This window comes from Spermophilus citellus (genome assembly GCF_964194105.1).
Source record: "Spermophilus citellus genome assembly, chromosome: 8".
Lineage (NCBI taxonomy): Eukaryota > Metazoa > Chordata > Mammalia > Rodentia > Sciuridae > Spermophilus > Spermophilus citellus.
The window spans coordinates 40586935-40614057 of NC_138189.1; the positions used below are offsets into that span (position 1 = coordinate 40586935).

The 27123-nt window shown below is 38.6% G+C and overlaps 1 protein-coding gene across 2 annotated transcripts in view; it reads right to left on the bottom strand.

Moving 5' to 3' along the window:
- The window catches only part of SCFD2 (sec1 family domain containing 2), a 416855-nt gene that overhangs the window by 129850 nt on the left and 259882 nt on the right, over positions 1 to 27123 (bottom strand). Inside the window, exon 6 of one of the 2 annotated variants that reach the window (XM_081303333.1) lies at positions 24783 to 24873. The exons of the other annotated variant lie outside the window; for it this stretch is intronic. Coding sequence (XP_081159459.1) covers positions 24827 to 24873 — 47 coding nt within the window. The 3' untranslated portion in view covers positions 24783 to 24826. Of the gene's footprint in view, positions 1 to 24782; positions 24874 to 27123 lie in introns of those variants that run through there. 2 annotated transcript variants of the gene reach the window in all.

Sequence of the window (27123 nt, forward strand, 5' to 3'; positions counted from 1 at the left end):
TTTTTTCAATATCTATTTTATTATTGCCCTTTCCCATATCATGAAGTTCTATTTTGTTTTTTGAGCTCATACAGACCTAGGTTAATGTTTTGCTGATCAGTTCTATTTTTTTTTTTTTTTGACTATAGAGTTTTTAAACATTGCAATGGAGATTTCACCTGTAAAAAGTTATAAGGCCTTTACTATTATGTTATGTGTTGTATGTATTATATTATGTGTGCACACTTGTGTTTTGTGTTATATGTTTGAATGTACGTATGTCCATATATCATATATGAGGAGCGCTCATGAAAAAATGGATCCAAATATTTTTTTTATTCACGTGATTTAAATGGTTTAATTTAAATTGGGTAAATAACTATTAAGAATTGTTTTAATATGTAAACAAAAAAGAAGGTTAACAGATCTGTTTGTTTACTTTCACCTTTCCTTTTCAAAGATAAGTACTTAAAGAAGAGAGAGGATTGGTGCTAGGGTTTGAAATAGAATTAAAAGTTCTAGTATGATCAATGTCTGCAACCTGTATACTCAGGAAAATGAGAAATTATATCCCATCTGATTCAAATGTATGATATGTCAAGATCACCGTACTGTCATGTGTAACTAAGTTAAACAAATTAAAATAAGATTCAACAGAAAACAATGAAAAAAATCTGATATACATTTGGTCAACAGGCAGCTTGGAATGATTCTAAGGAGACCATAGTAGCAAAGGATTCCTTTCAAAGCTCAATCACAACTTTAATGATAGCACTAGTCAGATGCTTCTGGATGAGTGAGCTGGAAAGTGAGGAAAGAGAAAGCACACAATGACAGCTTTCAAATCCCTGAGGAATTCTCGTTAGAAGGAAGTCAACAAAACGCATGCCTCCTTATTTTAGGAAATAAACACTTTGCAATAAATGTCTGAATCCATCCTGGTTCTAAAGTATTACTATGCTCTTCCAAATGACTGCTCTGTGAGGCCTCCCTTTTAATCAGCAAATATGCTAGTCAGAGCCATTTATAAAAAGAAGCAGTACTTAGGCGGCCATTCCTCAGCCACAGAAGGAAGCCGGTAACAACACATGCACGCTATGTGGTCTGCGGGAGACCTCTGGGCCCTGATTCAGAACAGCTCTTGTCTAGAGCTGTCCAATCTGGTGGCTATCCCAGCAACACGAGATCAAGAAGATTGGCGAGTGTGCAAAGGAGACGTAAACAAGTGCCGCCGGGAGGCCAGGTTAGGCTGACTTCAGTGACCAATGTCTGCTGACCAGAGACATGCAGGCAATTATCTTGCATAAAGAGGACCTGGTGGACGGTCAGATACCCACCCACTGTCATTGTAGTCAGAATATGTCCCGTAACTAATATTTAGATACTACATGCCAGATATCATTTAGTTCATTAAATCCCTACAATGACCCTACAACAGGGGTACAATTATGACCCTTCTGACAGGTCACAGAAGGTAAGTGAATTGCCCATGGTCATACAACTATGTCGGTAGTCAATCTGGAATTCGAGAGCATTGGCCATGTGCCATGTGTGGTTGGGGACAGACCAGCCAAAGGAAGGAGGGTAAGGTGGTGGGAGGATTCAATGCACAGATACACTGTCAGAGGCATTCTAGAAACTTTCCAGGGTGATTTCCCTGCCTGGCACCATGAGGACAAGCTGTATACCATGGAAGTGAGGGGAGTGGAGAGGTGGGGAAGCTCTTACAGTTGGGTGGGGAGTTTAAGGGGTTAAGCGCCTCCCTCCCTCACTCTCTGGAAAGCTCTCTATTCTTTTTTTTTTTTTTTTAAGAGAGAGTGAGAGAGGAGAGAGAGAGAGAGAGAGAGAGAGAGAGAGAGAGAATTTTTTTTTCAATATTTTCTAGTTCTCGGCGGACACAACATCTTTGTTTGTATGTGGTGCTGAGGATCGAACCCGGGCCGCACGCATGCCAGGCGAGCGCGCTACCGCTTGAGCCACATCCCCAGCCCAAGCTCTCTATTCTTAAGAGAAATGGGGTTTTCTACTCTTAACTTTGGCCAGGACTCCACTCCCCAAGTCCATGGAAGCTAGGGCAATAGATGTTGAAGAGATCTGCCAATTCTGTACTTTTCCATGAACTCCTGAGAGGGATGAGCACCACTTACCCACCACTGCTGATCTCTGCAGATGGGAAAGTCCCTGGCATGCCTCCTAGAGGTCAGGCACCTGACCCTGCTCAGCAAGGACTGAGAGCTCCAAGTGTTGGCCAACTCTGTACCCCAATCACTGGCAGTCATTCATGAGGAGGAGTCTGTGAGGTCTCCCTAAGCTCTTCATGTTCCAGCTGCAGGTTTGCATATTACCCACTACAAATATACTTAGTCACCTGGCTTGGGAAAGGTGATTCACTTTCTTAATTGCATATATTTCCTGAGGTCCTTTGGTTCCATAGGAAAGGGTAAAGCTATAAAAAGATGGAATAATAAAAGTTGCAATCAAAGAGACCCAAAGAATAGCACATTAAAAAAATAAGGCTTATGTGTGCTTATCAGAGCAGAAGCAAGTTTCCTCGTGTTGAGTTATGAAAACATCCAGTTTCTGATGAAGCTTCCCAATTATGTGTGCACATGCAAATATAAAAGGCAGAGCATTCTGCTGTCCACTTCACAGTAACGATGGTGGAACCTGCCTTTAAATACCTCTACTTTGTGCCATATGCTCCATCCCACACTCCAGAAGAAAGTGGGGTGGGCAGAGCTCTGTGCTCCTAAAACAACTTTCCCTCCTCATCCCTGCCTCTTCTTCAAACTCACTGCCTCATACCATGATCTGCCTCCGGGCATAAGGTCTACTCCCAAGTGTCTGCAGCCCGTGTACATCCAACACCTAAGCCTCCCCATCACTCCTCACCACACCTGTTCCCAGTTTGGCTCTGCACATCCCTACTTGCCCTCATCTACCCCCGTGAAAGTTCCAGATCTTTGTGCCTGCTGGGATTCATGTCCATGAGGACACTCTCTGTGTCTTCAACTCCTTTGACACTTCCCTTCACCTTCTTGCTCACCCCAAAAGCAGCCTTTCCACTCTCCTGCAGCCTTCCCAAGCAATGGATCTTCTCTCCTCCAAGATGTGGATCTTCTCTTCCCCAAGTTTCATACCACTGTGACTAGAGCGAGTGGATAGTCTCTTTCAGTGGGCAGCAGAAGCAGTACTGCCAACAGCAATGAGGATTCAGGAATGTTCCTGGATTTTACATTTGGCTTTATAAGCAGGCTGTTTTAAGGACAAGGAAACCTCTTATGTCCTTATGGAGTTACCTAATCTACCTTAGCTAACTTCAGCAAATCATATTCTTTAATCCATTTTTTAACCAAGTATAATCTTATCTATGCTAGGTATCGAGGCAGTTTAAAAATATACACTGTGGGGCTGGGGATGTGGCTCAAGCGGTAGCGCGCTCGCCTGGCATGCCTGTGGCCCGGGTTCAATCCTCAGCACCACATACAAACAAAGATGTTGTGTCCGCCGAAAACTAATAAATAAATATTTTTTAAAAATTCTCTCTCTCTCTCTCTCTAACTCCAATGTGGGGAATGATGAAGGGCATGTGAGTGGTTTCCAAAAGACCATATGTAAAAATTATTTTCATGCACAAATCTCAGACTTGATGCCACTAGAAGTCAGGAAGGAGCGTGGATGGAAGGACAAGCTGGGTGAGCCCTTCATTAGGGACAGCATGCACCCCACTTGAACAGGGCAGTGTTTGCATTCCTCTGGCCAATTGTGCTGTGGCCTCTGGATGCCAACAGCCAGATTTGCCTTTTTTTCCCCAAGGGATGTTAGAAATGCAGATTTTTAAAGTAAAATATAAATTTTTAGTGGTAACTGGTAATTTGAAAATTTAAAAACAGTGAGAAGTAGTTTGGTATTGTGTTAAGAGCATGGATTCTGGAGTTAGACTGTCTGTGTTTAAATTCTAGCTCTAGTACTTGCTCCGGTGTGTAGGAAGCAATCTATCTAACTCTTCTCTGTGTCAGTATTTGTGTCTGTAAAATGGAGATGATAATAGTTCACACCTCCCCACTCTACAACTTGCTAGCTAGGACCTGGAGATACTCCATGAAAGTTTGACAATTATAATCATCTACCAAATGTCAGGATGCCAACTGGCAACCTCCACTCATTAGCCACCCTTCCTACACAACAGGGAAACACCAGCTGTAAGCACCAGGAACATTGGTCTTAGTGCATTTAAGTCAATATACAAGAGAACACTTTGGGATGCAAATAAGAACGGCAGTTTGTAAGACTTAAGAGATCCCCAAAATAGATTCATGTGGAACAGAGTAACTTCCTTAAGAAGGTGAACTTGAGCTGCCCTCTAATGGAGTTATTGGCTAGAAAGCAAAAAAAAACAACAACAACAACAACAAAAAAACAGAAGTTAGAGGAAGGTGGGTACATCAGTCAAAGCCTCTGCAGGAAACAGATGACATATTCAAACTGGGTAATTTGAGGAGAATTTAATAAAGGATTATTTACAAATATGTGTGCTGGGTTGAAGGAAACTAACAAGCGGAGGTCCAGCACTCCTGGGCTAGTCACAGGCCAGGCATAGGTCTTAAGAGCCAATGGAAAGAAGAGTCCAAAACAAAAAGAAAGCAGCTCAAAGGAGTGGGTGGCCTCATTCTCCCACTAAAGTCTAGTCTATAGCTAAAAATCTCCATTAACTAATCCCAACCAGAAGCCATGGGGCAAGAGAGCTTCTGGTGTAGTCCACATAGGATTTGTTTCCTTCCCTTCCCATCCCAGAACAAAGCAGAGTGGAGAAGAGTGGGGAGAGGAGGAGAATCAGCACAAAGGGAGAGATGAAGCAAAATGTGAGCAAGAAAGCTATTCTGAACCTCAATTATTTAATCTACCATATTAATTTGCTCTCCCTAAAGTCCAGTAAATAACAGGAAACTTTACAATGTTGGAAGGACATTGTGGCCATCTACACTCTCATGTAAACATGTTTGGTAAGGTAGCGAAGTAAGAGAAAGATGGAAGTCAGCCAACAGGTCAGGAAACAGGGGTGCATGTATAAGACATTTTCCAAATATTAGTGAACAGTGTCTGGGGGTGTTTGTAGGAGGTCCAACACAAGTAAAAAAACTAGAACTTGAATGCCTAGCCAGGTTTTTGGAGACAAGCTATAGAAAGCAGCTGACACTGTTTTAATGGGCATGAACTCAAACTTAATGGAATATGACTGGCTTCAAAGTCCAAGAGAAGTATTTTCCAATTCTGCATCTCTCTCTCATGCAGAACTGTATACTTGATTTAGCCAAAACTTAAATAAGTCATTTATGTACTTTTTCCTTCAATGGTGCAAAACAGATATGTGATTCTGACAGAATAATCTACACTCTCATGTAAAGAGCTGGGTCTAACAGCAATCCAAAAGCACTATGTACGTGCATGATCATGTTTTTTCTTTGGATTGTCAGCTTCTCCTCCCAATTACCTTTGATAAACCTGTCATCATCCATAAATGGGTATAAACTCCCACTATTTTTCTGCTAGTATCAGCTCTAGAGCAACACATTTCACAGTGTTAGGCAGTGTTTTCTCTATCCTGAACTAACTTCCTTCCAGGGTTCTTAAAGAACTTGGAGTCCAATTTTTCCAAAAGCACTGTCAAAGTCCTCACAGACACTAAATGAACAAAGGATTCCATGGTCAAACAAGTTGGGGATATGCTGGCTGAGACCCACCAAGGTGACCAGGTTATATTTAAGGATAACCTTTTGAGAGCTTTTCATATCAAATGTGAATGGTTGGGTGTACTGGAAAACATGGTATGCAGACATCTTCAAACTTGCTTTTTTTTCAGCAAGCACCTTGTAGGAGAGATGTGTTGCTGAAAACCCCTTGGAATCTGGATTACTAAAGAAGAAAGTGGGGTCCAAAGAACTGGAAATGTTTGGCTGAAGACTTCACAACTAATTGTGGCTTTCCCCTGACTGTAGTGGTACTGAGATTTAATACTGACCTTACACATAAGCTTCATTTACAGACCCAAGTAGGTTCAACCTCCAGTCCTACAGACTGAAGAATCCCAGCTGTTTTGTTTTTTCCCAATATGGCAGCTGTTCTCACTCACCATCCATCCCTGCTTCCCACTTTACTTGCATTTCTCAGAATCTTGCCTGATTCTATCTTTTCTGAGGAACAAGGCCAGGAACAGCATGAACATTCCAGGTGGGAACACGGGATGACTCTGTACATGTTTTCGGTCTGGGGTCCTGCACCTTTCCCAAGGACCCCAGCATTCCATTGGCCTGCAGGAGCTCAGTGTTCACTGTGATTTCTTAGGCTGCAAGGAGAGCTTGGAGAGCATCATTTTCTAAGTCCATGGCTTATGTTTCATTTCCTCCCCTAGATTAGGATGCAGACCATCTTATCCTACCTTGTATCTCCCACAGTATCCAGCCTCCCCCATGAGTATGAGTTTCCCAAAGTTTTACCCTTATTTTGCTAAGTTGATATTTTAGAAGTTTCTTCCCTAGGTCTGACCCTGCTCTGGCCTTAAAGAAAACACATTTGTTACATTTCTGTAGCCTTCACAAGATCTTCTTATTGTTTATATCTGACAGTTAACTTTAAAATTACTCCAAATTTACAGTTACCTTGTTTAAATTACTTAAAGTTGTTTTGTCTAAATTGGGTTTTTTTTTTGTGGGGGAGGGGAGCTTGTATTGCTACTTAAGTATGACAGATTTATATCCAATCAGAGATTGTCTTTAAAATGAATGATGGCTTTTATACAATAGCAAAGATGCTGGCAATGAAAGGCACAGTCAAGAGAACACACAGACTTCTGCTCACTGTCAAGGCTGACTGCAGAGTCCAGCTGCTCCTTACACACAGCAACAAGGACAGCACATTCTTGGCAGGAATACCTGTCCTTGTGGGCAAGTTGCCTCTATTCAGACCTCCCAGTACCCAGCACAGTTCTGGGCTCACAGTAGATGCTCAATAAACATACTTTGTGGAATGCATGAGTGAATAAAGGAATGAACAAGAGAACAAAGAAACAATATGGAAAAGAAACATCTTCCATGTGGGACTGGTCTCTGCTCCCAAGCAAATTTTTGGTTTTGTTTGTTCCTTTTCGTGTTCTTTGGGATCCAACCCCTTCAACACATGTTTTTATACTCTGAGGCCATTCCTCAGATCCCAAACACAGCAGGGGGTAGTCTAGTCAGTCATGTCCTTAGAAAAATGAAAATTTAACATTTTTGCACCTCTTTTGTTCCAGGGAGAATTGATGTCATAAAAACATTAATGAAAAACCCTGAAAAAAATGTCTTTAGGAAATAAAGGTTCCTAGAGAGTACCTGGAAAGAGTATTCAGTTCAAACACTGTTCTAAAGCATGAAATATGTCTGCTTTAATATTTGTACTTGGACTCTATTTTTCAAAAAGCAAAAAAACAAAACAACAAAACCCAAATAAACAAAAAACCAACAACAGGCAAAAAGACAGCAGAAAACTGCTTGCCAATTCATGGAACAATTGTTATATTTTGTATCTGTTTCTATGAGGATACTGTTATGGGGCTGTGTTCATAATAAAACCTTCATCCTAAATCTCTGTGCACCTTATGAATTTCACTCCATCTTGGCTTTTTTTTTCCTAAAAAAAAAAGTCCCTTAGGTTCCTTTAATAACACCAGTAAAAAGCTCCAGCCTCCCCAGCTGCAGAGGTTTACTGTCCTGAGAGATTTTCAATGTTACAATTCAAGCTTCCAATCAAAACAGTGACAGAGTTGACATGATTTACCCAGAAGAAGGACTTGATTAGGGACCAGCACACTACCAAGCAAATATTAAGCAACTACAGGGAATTTTTCATATGCAATATTCTCTCTGTTCACAACAAAAACAAGCCAGAAAGAATTTCCTGTGCTACGGCTAAGTGAGATGGAAGCTTATTTCCAAGGGTCCTTGGGAGCATTGCTCATAGTCAAGTGAAGTGGCCTTCACCTATGAGAAGCACGGGCTCCTTAAATGATTTCATCCTTCTCCATTCAAATGGAAACCAGCTGTACTTCTCAACTGTAACAAGAACACCTATCCAGGAGATCAAAACTGGGCTGGGAGTCACCTCACTGAGAAATGTTTCAAGCTTCTTTCTCTGCGTTACAAGTTTGATCTGCTGTGTATTGTCAGTGACAACCTGTTGCTGGGAATTTAATCCCTTGATGTTTCATAACATTATCTTTCTTCCTCTCTAGAAGGACAAATAAGCAAATAATATGCTGTGAATTAAAGACGAAATGAACGTTGACTTCCAGAGAGAGAAAAAGATTCTGGGAAGACAAATTTAGGGATTTTCCACAGAGAATAATTAATTTTGGAAAGCCAGTTTTAGACTTTTTTTTTTTTTTTGATCTTTTAATTTAGATGGCTTGACTCTTTCTTTAGGATAATTTGAGAAGAATCCATCCCCCACTCACTGCCTACAAATTTCCAAAAACAACAGTAAGAAAAAGGTCCTGGCAGAAGTCAAAGGGTCAATGGACCCTAAATAGCTTTCAGGTTCAAGTATGCAGCATAAACAATGAGAAAAGCCCAGCCCTGTTATCATGAGTCACCCCTTGACAAGAGATTTCAAACCATAAAATTGAACAATTGCGTATGTAGCCCTCTAAACTGCCTGACTTACAAATCTCAGGGGGGTACGTTTGAAATCTGGAGAGGCTGGGATGTCTCATTAGCATAAACACACACACACACACACACACACACACACACACACAACAGAGATGGGAGGTGGATGCCAAGGCTGTGTTGGGACGCCCATCAAGCAGTCTGGTCCTCTGTGAAGTGCTCCCCACTTCCAGGAGAACCCAGGGCTATCTGTATGGTCTGGGCAGAGGCCACACTAATGGACTGTTTGATGCAATTCTCCTTAAAACAAGATTTGAAAAAAATCTTTCCTTGCTCTTTTTCTTTCATTTCTTTGTTTGCATGGGATAAAACCCATGTCCCTCTCTACCCTGCTTCATTTTCTTAGCATTTTAAAAGAGACGAACTTGTGTTTTTCTGATACTGCTCACAAGCACCTTCCATCCAGTTGGCAAAAAAAGGTATAGGCATTTAGGGAGTTAATTGACATCTTATTAATTTTGCTCAGATTCTCTCTTCTACCTCCCTCTCTATTCTTTTTCTCTCTCTTTTTCTTTTTTTCAAGAGAGAAAAAGCTAATGAAAACCATGTTTATGTGCTCAAAGGCACAGAGGAAATTCATTACTCTGAGGAATAGCACACTCCACAAGTGAAATGAAAGTAATCTTATTTATGACAGGAAGGGGCCCCCGCTAGACTGCACTGCGCCACACTGAGACGGCTGCATAGGAGGAGGCTGCGGGGCTCCCGCACCACTTCCAAACAGCAGCCTCGCTGAGAACACGTGTTGCCTCTGCCTTTGAGAACTGTTGGAAACTCTAGAAAAATAGCCATCCTAGACATGGGGGAAGAAAACCTGTTCAGAAGGGATTCTTCTTCCCACCTTTCACTATCTTCCTGGGACTCCTTTTCACTAAATTTCAAAAAGAAGCCACATCAAACTGTTAATCCACAAAATTTATCCATGTAAATTCAGCAGTGCTGGTCTCGTGGCCTTCATTCTCTTATTAGACAAGTTTTTCCCTGCACATTCATGGGCCCTAACCTGTGTGAACTCCTTAAATAACCCTTTTACTTCAAATGTCCACTTGTGCCCTTGTGGGCAAGTCTCCCTTTCCTTCTTAAAAATTCTGACAACAGTGTGTATATTTCCCTTTTTACTATTTGAGCTTCTTTCATATGGCTTTTTAAAAATCTAATTCTTTCAGTTACTCAACAAAATTCTTATGTACTTGGGGCTGGGGTTGTGGTTCAGTGGTAGAGCATGTGCCTGGCATGTGTGAGGCCCTGGGTTCAATCCTCAGTACCGCATATAAACAAGCAAACAAATAAAATAATAAAAGAGCCACTGACAACTAAAAAATTAAAAAAAAAATTCTTGTGCATTAAAGTCTGCTTGGGAGACAGTTTCTTCACTTTTTCTTCTAGAGAGTTTGAATCCTCTATGAATCTTAATTAACATTAGTGGGGTCTTGGCAGTGATAAGATGGTTTTGTAGTGTTTGTGATTTGGCTCCAGAGGATGACTTTTGCTGGAGGATCCTCTATGATCATCAGACCTAACCCTCATTTATAGATAGGAAACGGGCTCCAGGGAAGATCCTGGACTATATAGCTTCCTTTTTATTTCAGAGAATACACTTCTTTATACTCTAAGAAAGTTTCGATTTTTACCACCAAAGAAAAGATATTGTGAGTTCTACAGAGTGAATATTCCTCTCATCTATGTGAGAAGTGTTTTCTCTTCCTTCTCTATAAAATTAAAAGGCTCAATAAAAAAATATCTGGTATTTTGAAGTGACATCCAGAGATGCTATATCCCAGAGCCAGTGGCAATCACATTAATTACCTAATTTGAGCAACACATCTTTGCTAAGGGTGAGGAGAAAGGCCCTGGAGAAACACCATACACACCCCTGTCCATGTGTAGGGGAGATTAGGCATACACTCTGCCACATTATGGTGTGGTAAATGCCATGATACAGAAGCACAAGCCACTGTGAGAGAAAAGGCTTCCTCCAGGATGAAAGGAGGAGTGGGTCTGTGGACAGACTGGCAGAGATGCTGCAGGCAGAGGGAAAAGCTTGTTAAAGGTCTGGAGAAGAAAGTTTCAGAATTTAAAAAGTCAATATCAGTAATCCACAGTAGAGGAGGTAAGAAAGGAATTACAGTCAGAGTCTGGTTTCTACCAGCCACACCTAAAATCCAAGCGTTCCTTCCTGGCCTTGCCCAAGTTAACATTTTTAGTTTGGTATGTAACATTATTTTGTAGCTATTCTTCTGTCACCCCAGGGACTATTCTCAGTTCAGCTTCGCAGCATACAGGTGATACACTTTGTTTGGGAAGGCCTCAAATCAAGTATGTATCAAGCACCTCACACGACTGCTCTTCCCAAGTATACTCTCAGCCCTGTGTGTATATGTTCTTCCACTAAGGCATAGATCACATTGCAGTTGGGCACCCTTGGGTCTCTTAGAGGTGCAGGAAGGACTATTTTATCCACTTTTAAAATCCTGGAACAATGCCAAGCACAGAGTAGGAGATGAATAAATGTTTACTGAAATAATACATGAGTTTGGTGAGTACAGTTCAATTTTCAAAACATAGGTCAATGTTTTGAAAAAACATTGTATCGTGAGGACAGAAAGAGGAGATACTGCAGACTGAAATGGAGTGAATTAAATTCTATACATGATTATGCCAAAGTGAATCCAATAATTATGTATGGTCATATCGACCATAATTCACCAATAAAATCATTTTTAAAAACCATAAAAAATTTAAAAGTATCCTACACAATGTATTTTATGTGGATGGTACAGTGACAATCAAACATGGTAAAGGATCCCTATTCTGTGAAAATGAGCATAACTCAGACTCCCTGCTGTTTGGGTATAGGCCTATTTTTTCTCTGAGCCAATGGTATCCACTAGAAAATGTTACTGGTGCACTACTGGATGGCAGATGTTTTGAATAAAAAGTAGACATTACAAGCTAATGATTTAGCAAAATAAACCAAAAGTCAGCAAGTCAGGAGGGAGAAGAGAGGAACTATGTTAAAATGTCCAGCTTTGTTACAGGGTCTGCTATTTGCTACCTCAGTTTCTCATTAAGCAAAGTTCACTATATTTAAGGCAATTGTAAGAGTAAACACAGAAAAAAACAGTATAAAAACTAACCATATACTCAGATGGTCAGAACACAGGCCACGATTATGGATGTTAGGTCTGTGATCTACCACTGTTGGTCCCATCATTCATCCAGCATTCACTGGGAACCTAGTTTGCACCAGGCACTGGGATGTGCATTGGTAATACAGAAGTAAGAAGACAACAGTTCTTCCCTGAAGGAATTTACAATAAGGGAATTTAGCAAAAAGTCAGAACTAGCCCAACCTTTGGAAGAGGCAGCAGGAGAGCCAGGTGGGCTTTCCCATAGTGGCCACATGTCTCAGGTGCATGTGGTCAACATGGGGCGGATCAGATAAGATACAGACAGATTAGCATGTGTCTCCCATCCCTATTAGAAAAATAGCCCCCAAGCCCTGGGTATGATCCAGAGTGGTAACAGAGCTCCACGAGCTCCACACTTGGTGTTCAGACTACATTGTCAAGCAGAACATTTATTAAAAATGTATTCATTAGGGCTGGGGATGTGGCTCAAGTGGTAGCGCGCTCGCCTGCCATGCGTGCGGCCCGGGTTCGATTCTCAGCACCACATACAAACAAAGATGTTGTGTCCGCCCAGAACTAAAAAATAAAGATTAAAAAATTCAAAAAAAAATGTATTCATTTGCTTTAAAAAAATTATTAAGGTTGGTGAGGGGAGGAATGGAGAGTAAATTAAATTGGTGAACAGTTTGGAAGCTTTGACTTCCTTGTGCAGTAACCTATTCTGGCCACAAAGAGGCACTCTGGATTAAAGAATGAGCCTGCTTCTCTCTCCCAGTACCTTCTGTGAGGGACTTTAAAAGAAACATGGGTTTATCCTACATCAGAAGGCCAGCTCTTGTTGGAAGGCAGATGTTTGTCCAGCACAAAGTACAGATGTTTTTGACTGAAGTTCCAACATAAGTCTTATTTATGAAAGAAGAATTAAATGAAGGTGAAGACTGAATTTTTTTTTTCTAAAGCTAAAAATAACCTTTTTTTTTTTTTTTTTTTTTTTTTTTTTACCCAGTTACCTGGGGTGGGGAAATAAATAAACAAAACTAAAACACGAGACAACAATAACAAACAACAAAAAACCCTCACAAGCTAAGACAAAGTTCTGGAAACAATGTGGACTTTTTTGAAGAGGACACACTGTTGGAAACCGCTCTGATCATATTCCCCTTGGCATTGGTTTTGGATGATCCTATTCTAATAGGAATCTTCCTTAACCTTCATGTTGAACTAGCCAATAATCTCTTGTTTGTAACATTACAGTCAGTTGCCATGGAAATAAATCTGCTGTCACAAATTCAGCTTTTTGGTTACAACTTCTGGATCATACAGGAGCAGAAAGCAAGAAAATCCTATCTATCCTGTGAGAACATTTTCATTTTTTAAGATTTTAAGCAGATTCAGAAAAACTGAAAAAAAACTGCATAGTATGAATTTTTAAAAAGTCTTCCAAATCTATTTGCAAATTTTCAAAACTCTAGCACATTAAAATTTTTATTTAGCTGCAATTCCTGATCTCTTTAACTATGAGTGAGCACTCTGAATATTCTTTGTACTAGACAAATGAATTGTGCTAAAGATGAGTAAGAGACTATAATCAGAAGATAAATGAAAGAAAACTTATATTTTTCATTTTTAGTTTTAAACCAGATTTGTATGAAGTTTTTGAAAAGTCTCTTAGAGCGCTTGAAAAAACAAGAATCCTAAGATTTTCCAAATATTTCTGGACATTAAAAAATGACCAAAATATCCTTCGTCCTGCTCTCTATCCTCATGCCTTCCCCTAAAACAGAGAAGCAAAAGTTCTTGCTATAACAATCATATTTGGGTGGGCACCATTGACTAATTATAACACAATAGGCTATTTTCTGCTTCCTAAAAATAAGGAGAGCAATTATCCAGGGGTGGGGGTGTTGTGCAATGGTACCACATGGACCACACTTTACCCACTAAAAATAAACATGGAAAACATTTAAATCACATATGAAAAATAAGGAAAGAGACAGGATGAATAAAAACAAGTTAAGTAAAAACACACTGTGTGAGAGTGAGGTAACTTGCCCAAATTTTTGATGATGGTGATGTGATCTGTTTTATATCTATATTTAACTTGAAAGATGAAACAGTAAGTGCTATATGGGTTTTACAAACCTAAATAAAATCCTCAAAACACTTGATGGAAATTCATCTTTGAAACCATTTAGATTAACCATTTAGATTCCATCAGAATATGGCACTTTAACCAACATTAGTACGATAATCTTCTTTTAAGATTGATTTTTGGAAAAAAATAGTAGCTATTTGTTGTAGTATAAAGAGCAGTGGGCTGGGAATCAGGAGATGATTGAGATCAGCTGTGTAAGCCATGAGTTATGTCCTCTGGGGAGGTCACTTTATCTCCCTGGTGGGTGTCTGTCTGACCCTTATCTGTAAAATGAAGGGGTAGAACTGATGATTTCTAAGGCCCTTTCTGGCTCCAGTGGTCCAAGATTTTAGTTGTTACAATCAAACTCTTATTAAAGTTGTAAGTATTAACACTGGCAAAGAAAGTCAGCTAAGAGTTACAGGTTGAAGGCTGAGGAGGCTAAAGGAAAACTTAAAAGTAATTTCAAGAATAAATTTTATATACAATCGATCTTCTACTCAAAACACTAGTGACCGTATCAATTCTCATTCCTCCTGCATTTCTCTGTCCAGGTAGCCTCCCAACATTACACAGGCCCTCTCCTCAACACTCCTCCCCTCCTCCACAACCTCATTCCAGCTGGTGCCTTGGCTTTCTGCTTCTCCAAGAAGCAGAGGCTATCAGATGGGGCCTTCGCGTGTTCCTACCTCTCCTCTTCGGACCTCTGCACCTGTGCCCACATGCTCATCCTTCCCTCCTGTGTCTAAGGATGAACTACTGCCTCTGCTGCCAGTGAAAATCAAAGTCAGATGATGTCAATACTCTGCTGAAAACCCTCTGTGACCTACTTTTCATGAAGAGTCAAAGCAAAAGTCCCTGTGAAGGCCAACCAGTCCTGCCTACCCTAAGCACTGCCACCTCTCCTCCCGATCCTGCTCACTCATTCTGACCTCCTGGCTGTTGTTCCTGGAGGAGGCCCATGGAGCTTAAGGGCCTGGGCATTTGTTTTTCCCCAGACCTGGTAGGGCATTCACCCCCAAATCCAAAAGCCTCATGGTCCTGCTCCCTTCAGGTTTGTTCAGATGTATCCTTCAAGGAGACCCCTCCTGACCTTGCCATGTAAAATAGTACCCTCTATCCCACTCCATACCCTCCCTGACAATCTCCCCTGTTCTTTCTCCAAAGCTATCATTAGATGGGAGGTACTATAGACCTCATTACTGTATTCCACACCAGAATGTAAGCTCCATGATGGCAAAACTTCATTGGTTTTATTTACTGGTCTAGCCCCACAAGTAAATGATCTGATTAATTTCTATGACATTATTAAGCATATAAGAAAAGTTGATGAAAATTTGATATTGTAGCAAAATAAAACAAGCATTATTAACTATTATAAATTTGTTGTCCGTGGATTACTAAAATGGAAAAGGAAATAGGCAGCACATGTATAGCTAGAGAAAGGTAGGTCTAAATCTCAGAGCAACTCAGTGTTGCTCTGAACAACATGCAATCCAAAATGAGGTAAAAATAACACTTCTGACAAGCATCGCTCCTGACGGCAATAATCCAATGCTCTCACACTTCAGAGGCCAATTTCCTTCTGGTGATTTCTCCTCAATTCATCCTAAGTAGACAGAATCACTCAAGTCAGAGTGATTTATATTCAGTCAATCAATTTTCTGTCAGCAGGAAGACTGCACTCGGCCTATGAAGTGCAGTTTTCACGCTTGGAGTTCCCTTTATTGTTAGACATTTCTGGGAAAGAGACCCAACATATCAACCCTGAGGACCAAAATAGCATCGTCTGGGATGCTGAGGATGTCTAAACATAACAAACTCATATCAGCCTGACTTTGTTCATTAAGAACAATGTAAGGCACGTGCTCATGCAGGGCACATTTTAGATAGCTATGTCTGCTCTTGTTAGCCTTTAGACTGAGCATGATCACAATGAAGTTTGTTATAATAGCCGCAGTACGTATTTGAGGTGAGCAGGTACTAAGCAGAATACTCCATGTAGCTACACAGAGACCAGAGAACATCCAATTTCTACTTGGTGAGTAAAGAATCATACCCAATGCTAAAATGATTTCGGTCAGTCAGGCAGGCCCTCTTACATCCAGATGGTGGGAATAAACAGCAGCAAATATCCTGAGGTAAAATGGGACCCACAGTCATCAGGAGCCTTAAGAAGGATTGTAACCTTTGACCTCATAGTTCCATTTCCAGGACTTTATCCTAAGGAAGTAATCTAAGATAAGGACAAATATTTATGCACAAGGATATTCAAAAGCTAGAAAGAACTGAAATGAACAAAAAATAGAAAAATGCTTAAATAAATAATAGTAAATCTCAGACTATAATGCAACTATTAAAAATAAATTTTTGAAAAACAAATAATGTAGGAAGTACCCCGATATAAAGATTAATTTTTATTTAAAGCCTGTTTGTGTGTATGTGTATATATTTTTATATTTGCATATATTTATGTATACATTCCTATGAACTAAGAGACTTACCAAAATATTTAGAGTAATTATATGTAGATGATGGGATTAAAGTTAATTTAAAATGTTTATCTTTCATAATCTTCCACCATATATAGACTTTGCTTAATTGTCATTGGCCTTATTATAAAAGGACACTCTGCTTTCATGATCAGGAGAAGAAAGAAATAGTAAAAATTCTACTTGGATTCAAGGGGATTGGAACAACCTCAACCCTTAAAAAATGTATGATTATATTGGTGTTGCTAAAATCCTCTCACTCTATCAGGCATATTACTTTTGTCAAAAAAGTCACTTCCAAACAAAAGATATACAAAATTATTCAGCTATGCTACTTGGCTGCTTGCCCCCACCTTCCGGTGGGTTCTCTGGTGGCCACTCTTTGATTTAATTTAGATTAATATGGTGGGTCTTAGGTGACTGCTCTGCTGTGGATCCTAAGCAATGCTAACTATTATCATAAAGAACATGCTAGTCAGGAGGTTTAAGGTTTAGGTGCAGAAAGCTCTGCCTACATTTCTGCCACTTGGCTCACCAAATTACAAGAGTCTGGCGAGTCAGTAGTAAAGACTCCAAACACAAAGGTCGTCTCTGGGCTACTGATCTTGTTGACCCCACCTCAGAGCCAAGAATTGCAGTGCTCCTCCCACGCCAAAAACCATTAGCAACCAGCTTGTCCTGGCTAATTCTTTTACAACTATCTTTGAATAGGTAATAGCTCTTCCGGTGCCCACACACTAAATTAGCATGTCATTTCATGACTTTTCTTCATTGTAAAGGCCTTTAATGTATCAGTACAATACTGTATTTGCTAATGTTAATTCATATTAATTAGATGGTATTCTCTTTCAAATCAGACCTCCCGAAAGTCATGTGGTAGAGAATGGATGTGAAAGCCAGTTATATACATCTGGTGACTAAATGGGTCACTGTTTCAAAACAATTTTGTGATAGGACAAATTATTCAGAGCCTATTCATTCATTTATAATAATTTTCAGACAGCTTAAACAGAAAGCCCAGATATGGAGAAAGGAGAGGGCACTGTCTATCCTTTGTGTATTTTTTGCCTGCCTGCCCCCCGCCCCCCATCTAGTCAGTCACTAAATCCTAATGATTCAACATTGCTACTGTGGGCTGGGGTAGGGCTCAGTGGTAAAGCACTTGCCTAGTATGCATGAGGACCTGGGTTTAGTCACCAGCCCTGCAACAAAACAAAACATCTCTAGTATCTGTATCTTCCAGTTCACTTCCATACTGTGGTGCCTAGAACAAGGTTTCCTGAAAGATGATTCCAGATCTTAAAGACTAAGTAGCTCATTCACTGGGGTACTTTCCTCTTTCCATGAGGAATCCCATGTTTCTAGCCTCCCCTGCCAGTGGGAAGGCCCTTGTGACTGACTATGGGTGCCACTGACATGAGCACTGCCACACCTGGCCCTAAAAACCTCCCCGGTACTGTGGTAGGAACCAGGTATTAGAGAAGATGAAGGCAGGTATCTATCTGGGTTATGCTTGCATGAGGTTGATCCTGAGGACCTGCCTTAGCCCTTTCATGAAAATGTGGTGCGAGGGTCCCAGACATTCCTTCCAGAATTGCTGCTGTGGCCACCTCATCATTTCTCCCTAAATTGTCTAAGCCAGCCTCAAAGTGGTATGACTAAGCATATGCATCTCTCACATGATATACTCATGTAGTGAAATTTTCAATTAAAGCAGAAAGCCATTTTAGAATGACAAGCATGAATTCAGGTCATTTAATTAATGATGGTCAGCTGTTAAACATCTGAAGCCAATTTTAAATGATATTGAAGAGTTTCAAATATCTGTCAGTTTTTAATAAAAAAATTTCCATTGTTTTAAAGTTTTTTCTTTAAAAAGATATCCTAAAATCCAAAACATTGAAATTTCTAATCCTAACTTTTTACAAAACATATCTAACTATCGTGTTTTTTATAAAAACTTTCAACATATTTTATTTCTCTAGGCTTATTTTAAAACTAATGGAGAACCCTAATATTTTTCTAAACTTGCAAATCACTTCCTGAACGGAAACATGCTATATGTTATGAACTTTAAAAGATGCAATGGCTTTTCTCCTTTGAAGCCTTTATAGTCTAGTGGGAGAGGGAAATACAAATAAATAACAGCAATACAACATGGGATGAAGTAAGTTCTCCAGGGGCACCCAGAGGGTGAAGGTGTTGGGAAAAGCTCCTTAGAGAAGGTGACATTTGAGATCTGTCAGGATTTGAAGATGTGGGGGAAGAACAAAGGTAGAGAAAAGCCTTGCTGGACTTTTTGACCAGAATTTTCTCTCAATATTTTTTTCTTTTATATACTTCAGCAAAATCTTGTTTTGTTCATATAAACAGTGCCGACAGATGAACATGATAGTTATTTTTCTGTAGTGCCTCTATACTTGGCCCTAGAGGCCATAAGACAGGATCCAGGTGACATTCTATGATGACTGGTGCCAAGCCAGCAGATGGAAAACATTACTTAGCCCATTCTACTGGATGCCAGCATCCCCATGTGAAAAATGAGGAGGGGGTCACAGGTCTATGTATCAGAAAGCATGATGGTTAATGCCACTGGGGATGTTGTCAAGTGATTTGTGGGATTGCCGGAAGCCCTTCTACTATACTCTTTTGTTATTTAAACTTTGGGAGTAGGGAAAATATTATCTCTAGTAGGTTGGAAAAGGAAACTGAACTATGTAAGGATGTCAAGTGCAGGTTAACTATTGAGAGATGCATGTAAAAAGGAAGAAACTTTGAAAAAATATTTTTCTTTCTGGGGCATAGACTTTTTAAAAGTCGATAGTGATGAGGAATACAAGCAAAGATCTTTCTGTTCTTCTCCTCCCATAAGTCAGTCCTGAAAACATGCTGGGGCCCACAAGGTCAGGGTCTCAAAGGTCACTAGAGACCAACATTAAATCAGATAACAGGTATAGAAAAACCCCTATGTTCTGATTGTTCTTCTCTATTTTCTGAAAGATATGTATATGGAATACGTATATAATGTATGTCATTATAAACTATTATGTCATAAATAGCTCATATAATGTTATATTAATATAATGTCATAAATAGCTCTTTATCTTTTTTGATCTAGCAAATTGGAAGTCAGAAAAAAAATAAAAATGGTAATTGTGAGAATGGTTTAATAGAGAAAGGTTAGGCCTTAGAGTTAGTGGCTAGGTTTTGAATCCCAACTCTGCATAACCTTGGCAAGTTTAAACTTTTTCCTTGTCTCCAGAGAGGGGATTAATTCCTGTAAAACTACCTCATAGGGAATTTAGAGATCAAAATAGAAATGAGATAGTACTTAAGAGACTCACTGGTTAGCTAGAAAAAAGTGCAAGGAAAGTTAAGTTTTTCTTCTTAATGTCAAGTAATAACAGCAAAATAATAATTGTAATGTACATAGAGATTTTGACATTTTTATTTATTGCTTTATCCCCAGTGCCTGGCACAGTGCCTGGCAAAGAGCTAGAGTGTAAGAATTATTTATTGAACAAATAAATGAGTGGGCCCAAGGTAAATCTACAGATTAAGCAGTGCTTTCACATGCTTTTTTTTTTTTTTTTTTTTTTTTTTAGAAATATCCAAAAGGCTAAAGAAAGCCACATTAAACCTCTAAGTATATCAGTCAACTGGTTTAATTTATGGTGCCCATGGGTAGTTGTATCTTCTTAGGACCTTTGTACATAGAGAGCTCAATAAATATTTAGACTCAGGGGTCAGGGGTTTAAATGTAGAGTTAGACTCCAGGGAGGGAAAACCCTTTCCTGAGAAACTACACCTAATTTTGAATTGCTAGTTCACTTCCCTATACCTCATTTCTTCCTTCTGATTTGAATTTCCCCCCTAAAAGATGAATATTGCCGGGATAAAAGTTGAAATCTGTAATTGAATTATGATTCAACTAACACTGTACTTGGAAAAACTAGGACATCACCTTCCAAAAGTACACTTTGGGAAAATGAACCATGGATCCATGTGAACTCTAAAAAATATTGCTATAGCCACAGGAAGTAACAATAATCTAGGAAGTACAGGATCTATGTTGAGGGTATAGTCTAGGTGGGCATGATGCTATGACATTAATCACTTCTTTTCTAAGATCCCAAATTCTAACCAATCTTAGTTCCTCATTTTTTTTTAGCTCCTAGGAAGCTCTGTGATGAATCTAAACCAGTTTCAATCATATAGGACTTTATGGATTTTGCTTTATGGCTTTTATCTTATGCTTTATAATTATACTCAGTGGTTTTCTTTATCATGATTTAGCTTAATTTTATTTTCTGTTTTTATTTTTTTCTTGCCCTGGTATCATCACTTATTTTATAGTATGCTTCTCTATAACCACTTTGGCTCTCTTTTGAAAAGAGAGGTATTATTAATAAATGCAACTTCCAGTGCCAGCAGCCCTGAGTGTGAGCTCTCCCCCACTGGTTGTGGCATCTTCTTATCATGTGAGGGTGATCATTTAAGGGGCAACTTCATCCCACATTGGGAAGGCCTATTTGCATGAAAGATTGAGGGTGAGAGGGAATCCCTATTGATGGAAATCCAGAGTTCTAGAGACACTGTAAATTAAATAAATCTGAAGCTGGCTTGGAATGTAAATGCCACAATCAGCTCTGGCCTTTTTGAAGGGCCTCCAGAACCAACCAACCAATGGAAACCTGTTACTTCCCGTGTGTCTGCTGCCATTGAATAGTGTGGCTGTGTTTCTAAAACCCTAATGGCAAGTCAGCCGTCATAAGGAAGGCTGAAGATTCTCATACCTCCCCAACATGAAGGATTCTAGGCTAAATTGTGGCCACAGAAAAGTCATCTAAAGAGTTGATGGCTGGTCAGTCTTTTCTTATTTAATACAAACTGGACAACAAATGCTGAAAACCCAACATTCTCTATTTAACTTGTTCCATGTAACAGGTAAGCAGGATTTAAAGCTCTGTTTCTAAAAACAGCATGATTGACTTGGAGGAAGATATTGAAGGAAGGGTGTGGGGGAGGGGAACAACATAGAGGAGGCAATCAGTAAATATTTGATGTATGAACGGTTAAATGAATAAACAATAGGTCAGGACACTATCAATTGTTTACTATCAGTTGTTTGGTTTGGCCTATTTCGAAGACTAGCTATGTAATATCAAATTGGGGACTTTTTGCTGAAATAAAATAAACAAATAAACAAATAAAATAATCATTTTTTCAGAAATCACTGGTAGCATTTTCATTAAAAGTTTATTTTAAATACCTCCAGCCATTTCCTTTGGCATCAGAAACTCCAAATAAGTTTTTAGCTGCCCCTAGGGATAATGTTACTATGAAAGAGTTCCATTGTTCCTTTAACTCTGTCCTGTCACCAACTCAATAAACACACATGGCCCAGATTATCCCAGGGCCCAAACAGTTTGAAGAAAGCAGTCCTTGGTAACTTGGAGACTGGTACAGCTTCTGAACTTCTTCTCCAGAGTATCATCTTAGACTCTGCTAATACGCACTACCCTTAGCCCACTAGTTATTATTCTATGCCTTAATCTGGTTATTGCTGAATGGGAAACATTGTGATTAATTTCACCCTGTGAGCCTCTCCACAGCCCTACTGTGGGCTTTGGTGAAAGCTTCTATTATTATAGCCTGGAATAAAAAGAATGGAATGAAAGAAGAGGATAGAATGGAGGGAAGGTGGCTTAAGCCCTTCTGGGTGGTCACCTCTGAAATAGAAAACTATACTTGCAAAAATCCTCAAATCATATTTATATACTTAAAAATGTCTTTTTTCCAAGTTGTAGATGAAGCACAGATGGGAATATCCATTTTACAACAAAATGAGAAAAATCAACACTAAAGCAAACATTTCTGTTAATCCATAAAACTTTTTTTAGTTTAATTGATACCAAATAGCATGGATACTTCCAAACCAAGAAACACATCAAAGAAAACTGAATATCCTCTGTGTTACTAAGGAAGAATGCCTAGTAAGTACAATTTTAAGATTATCATTAGAGTACTGGGAGACAGCTCTTTCCCAATTTCCATCATTTTAGTTAAAGCACAAATTTCCCTACCAAAGTCAGTCCTTCTCACTTTTATGCTTTCTCAGTGTATTCTATCATGATACTGCCCATTATCCAGAGCAAAATATCTCCATTGCAAATGCAAAAGACTCAAGTCAAAAAGAAAAATAAAAAGCTACTCAATTCATGCAGGAGAAACAACCATACTGAAAATTCTTTGAAGACAAGAACCTTGTCTTACTCACCTCTGATGGCCCATGTGGCCTGCAGCTGGGCACCATAGTAGACCCCAAACTCTTATTTAATGGGAGGCATGTCACTTGTCTTCTGGATTGAATTTGAAATAAAATTTCTCTAAATATAACTTTTGTTAAATATATGCACAAAGCTGATATACTTGATTTGTACAAGGCCAGTTTCACAAATTAAAATTTTCAAGAAATCTTTTTACTTAGACTGAATTATGTTCTTAAAATCTACTTTAAATAAAATAGATGGAATAAATGACTACTGTTTTAGTTTTCTTATTTCCCCTTCACAGAAAAAAAATTCCACATTTACAAAAATGATTCCACCATTAGGAAAAAAAATTCAAAAAACCAAAAACCAGAATTCCTTCTCTTAAACTGTTACTTTTTATTACAATGTCCCCTCACCACCCCCCACAAACTGTTTTAAGTTACTCCTGGTCCCCCTTAGAGATACCAGGAAATTCTCTGCTTTGGGGAATAGAATATTCCAGTTTTAAGCCCCTTTCAAGAACATCCAGTCTAAGTTCTTCACTTATAGAAAAAGGAAACTTGTCCAGAGCCCACTGCCAATCAGAGGCATAACTGAAGTTCTACAGTGCTGGAACTGTCACTGTGCTTCCAAAGACTAGCAATGACACCTGGTGCACAGCAGCCATTCAGTAGATATAACTGGATAAACAGATGATTTAACAGGAGCTAAAAAGGCTGCCTCAGTTTCTAGTCAAGCCTCCACAGCACTATGGACAAGTCACCAGACCAGTTTTACAGTGGTGCACTGAATGAAAAATAATGATAACCTGGTCCATTTACAGAGTTAAATTAACCTCTTGCAGTTGGTAGACACTGGGATTAAGTTATAGTGAAAACTCTACAAATCCATACTGGCTTATCATTGTGTTGCTGTTTGCTAACCTCTAAGATCTAAGTGATCAAACTAGTAGCCAGATCCTTTTAGATGTCTGAAATACTTTAAACTTCTAGGCAACTAAAGTAGTCACAACTGCTACTACTTGAAGGTTGTTGGAATAAGGTGTAGTACAGGGTGGGTGAAAGAAACAATGAGAAGCAAACTTTTAAACTTAAACCACTGTGCAGGGGGAAAGCAAGAAATGGAGAATACAAATTCCAAAGCTGAAAATGATTACTAAGCTCTTCCAGATTTTTCCTACTAGTAAAAGTGTGAAGTTTCAAAATAATTCCTCTGGTCAAAATAGATGTGTGTGTTTTGAAATAGCAATGAATTAACTGTCACCCTAATAATCTGACAGAATTAACATAGACCAATGTAATAGATCCCTTTAAGTTCCTAACTAACTACACCACCAGTGAGAGAACCAGTTTCTGAGTCAGGATCATCCATAACCATAGACTTATTTCACTGGAGTGTTCTAAACTCAAGAGCTCTGCAAATACATTCTCTCAGCCCACTGTGTTCTTCCCATCCTTCTAGATCTTGTTTGTCTGCCCTCTCCACATAGCTGCCCGGTCCCACACAGCTCTTTTTTGCAACTGAGCCCTCAGAAGTCATTCACAGAAAAGGTCTGGTCCAGTTCTGAAAATGTCCTGGGTAGTGATGTTGGAAAAGTGGGCCAGCTTGCCTGTGCTGGTCTCCTGACAGGCATGGGTAGGATGATTAAAGAAGTCACTCCCAGCCCCCAAATCTATAGTTCCATGTATTCCCTTAGTATGTGTCACTTGGTAATTCTATAAATTCATCACCTGGAAGTCTCAGGTGTTGGGGTGATTTGTTGAAGAATATGAGTAATGGATATACACATACTGAATGCAAAGTAAGTAAATTTTTGTGCTAATTCAGATTTCATTATTTTCTTATTTCTAGATAGACCATAGGTAGCAAGCATTAAAGTTTTAAGAAAAACATGAGAGAAATGCTTGAAGTTTTATCCATTAACTTCTTTTTGGCAAATTAGACAAAAGGCTATTATTATTTTTATTTTATTGATAAAAATATCAATAAAAGTAAAGTTAGTACCTTGGTAAAGTTAAGCAAATGCAGAATAATTTTTTTGTGAATCATATTATAGTATTATTTACCTGACTTGTGGATATATATTTTCTGTCCAATACAGAGAGGGATTGTGTCACATTCCTTCTGTGATTCCCTCATAACATGGCTCAGTGATACATGCTGAATATGGAGGAAATAGAAGAGAGGTAAGGAGGGGGAAATTAGAAGGAAGAAAGCTCTTTCCCAGGGTTCTAAGTTTTCCCTCCTCAAGCATTTAATGAGGTAAATATTAAGGGGGAGTGACAGCTTGACTCTTTTCTAGTTTGCTGAAGTAACTTTTTTCCTGAATTCTACCACAGAGTTGATTCAGTCACTTGATGAAATGTCCTTAGGGCTTATGAGGGTTGGGAAGGTCCAGTGTATAATAAATTGGCAAACTGGAGAGGTTTTCTGAACATTTCATTGATAAATGCATGTTACATGTAATTTACACTTTGCTTTGACATTCAGCTCTTTGAAACAAACAAACAAAAAAGTCAGCTTATAATACTCTGTTCCAATACAAGAAAAAAAGGCAAGCACTTAGTAACAAAAAGAATTCTATTATTCAGGGCTCAAACAAATATCAAATGTTTTTGAGCTATAAAATTTTCCTTTTAATGTGGTGAGTGTGTTTGTATGTATAAAGGAAAATCATTCTATAATTTTACACTTTACCTATTAGGAAGAATCTGGAAAAGTTTAACACCAATCTTCATCTTTGGAAAAATCCTACCAAAAATATTTAACCTCAAGTGTGTACACATTGCTTTTCATTAGCTTTGTTCTTCTGCCTATTCAACTTCAGCGAGTACCAAGTCCTATTCAATTGCTGAAAATGGCAAGAAGGGAACAAGGCAAAGCCTTTTGGTAAGCATGTGGTCAGAGGCCCAGAGAACAGGATAGAAGCCCTAGTATTTTCTTCTGCACTCTTTTGGAACATCTTATGTGTGCACTGTACTTTGGAGACCTGCTCCTTAATTCAAGTTTTTATTACTTGAGTTTAATTACAAAATGCCTTCACTATAACTTTATTATTCTATAAGCAAGAACATGGTCTGAATGGGATTTGGTAGCTTCCTTTCTTAGAAAAAAATTAGAAGCAATATGTTAGATCTTTAAAATTCATAACTCTGGAACAGAATGAAGTGTTTAGAAATATACCCACATATATATGAAGAACTGATTTTGATAAATATGCAAAAGCAGTACAATGGAAGAAGGAAAATCTTTATCACAAATGTTGCTGATATTATTGGATGTCTGTAAGCAAAAAAAATCTAATTAATACTTTATACCTTACATAAAAATTAACTCTAAATTGATCAACTCTTGGTAGAATTCCAGAAAACAGTTACTTCAGCAAACTAGAAAAGAGTCAAGCAGTCACTCAGTCCCCTTAATATTTACCTCATTAAATGCTTGAGGAGGGAAAACTTAGAACCCTGGGAAACAGATCTGAATATAAGAGTTAAAATTGTAAAACTTCTATAAGAAAGTATAGGAGAAAAATATTGGAGGTTTTATATTATGCAAAAATATCTTAACTGATATCAGAGCCATAATTCATTTAAAAATGATGAATTAGATATCATCAAATTTAGAAGATGCAGTTGAGAGAACAAAATTACAAATGTAGTATGAGAGAAAATATTTGCAAAACAATCTCTGATAAAGAACTTGTATCCAAAAAATATAAAATACATAAAATTCAATAAGAAAACAATCAGTGAGAAAAAGTGGTCTATAAGATGGTATAGATTAAAAAAAATCTGGCAGTTTTTAAAAATCAAATATATTTACTACATGACTCAGTAATCCCATTCTTGGGAATTTATACAAATGAAATTAAAGCTTGTGTTTACACAAAAATCTGTTCACACAAAAACCTTTATAATGAATTTACTCCATAATTTCAACAACTGGAAACAACTCAAATGTCCTTCATTAGTATTGGGTAAATTAACTGGCATCTCTATACAATGGAAGACTTCTCAATAATAAAAATAAACGAACAACTGACACATACAACGTTGGTGGATCTCAAATACATTATGCTTAGTGAAGGAAGCCATATTCAAAAGACTATATTCTGTTAAGATTCCATTTTATGAAATTATGAAAAAGGCAAGATTATAAGAACATAAAACAAAATAGTGGCAAGGGTTGATAGTGGGAGAAGGGCTTGACTACAAAGAGACAGTATGGGGAGACTTTTGAAATGATGGGACAGTGCTGTATCTGGATTATGGTGTATCTGGATTTGAATTGATGGGACAGTGCTATATCTGGATTTTGGTGGTCACATGACTGTGTTCATTCCTAGAACTTTACACCAAAAAGTAAAGTTTACTATACTTAAATTAAAATGAACAACAATATTTCATGTAA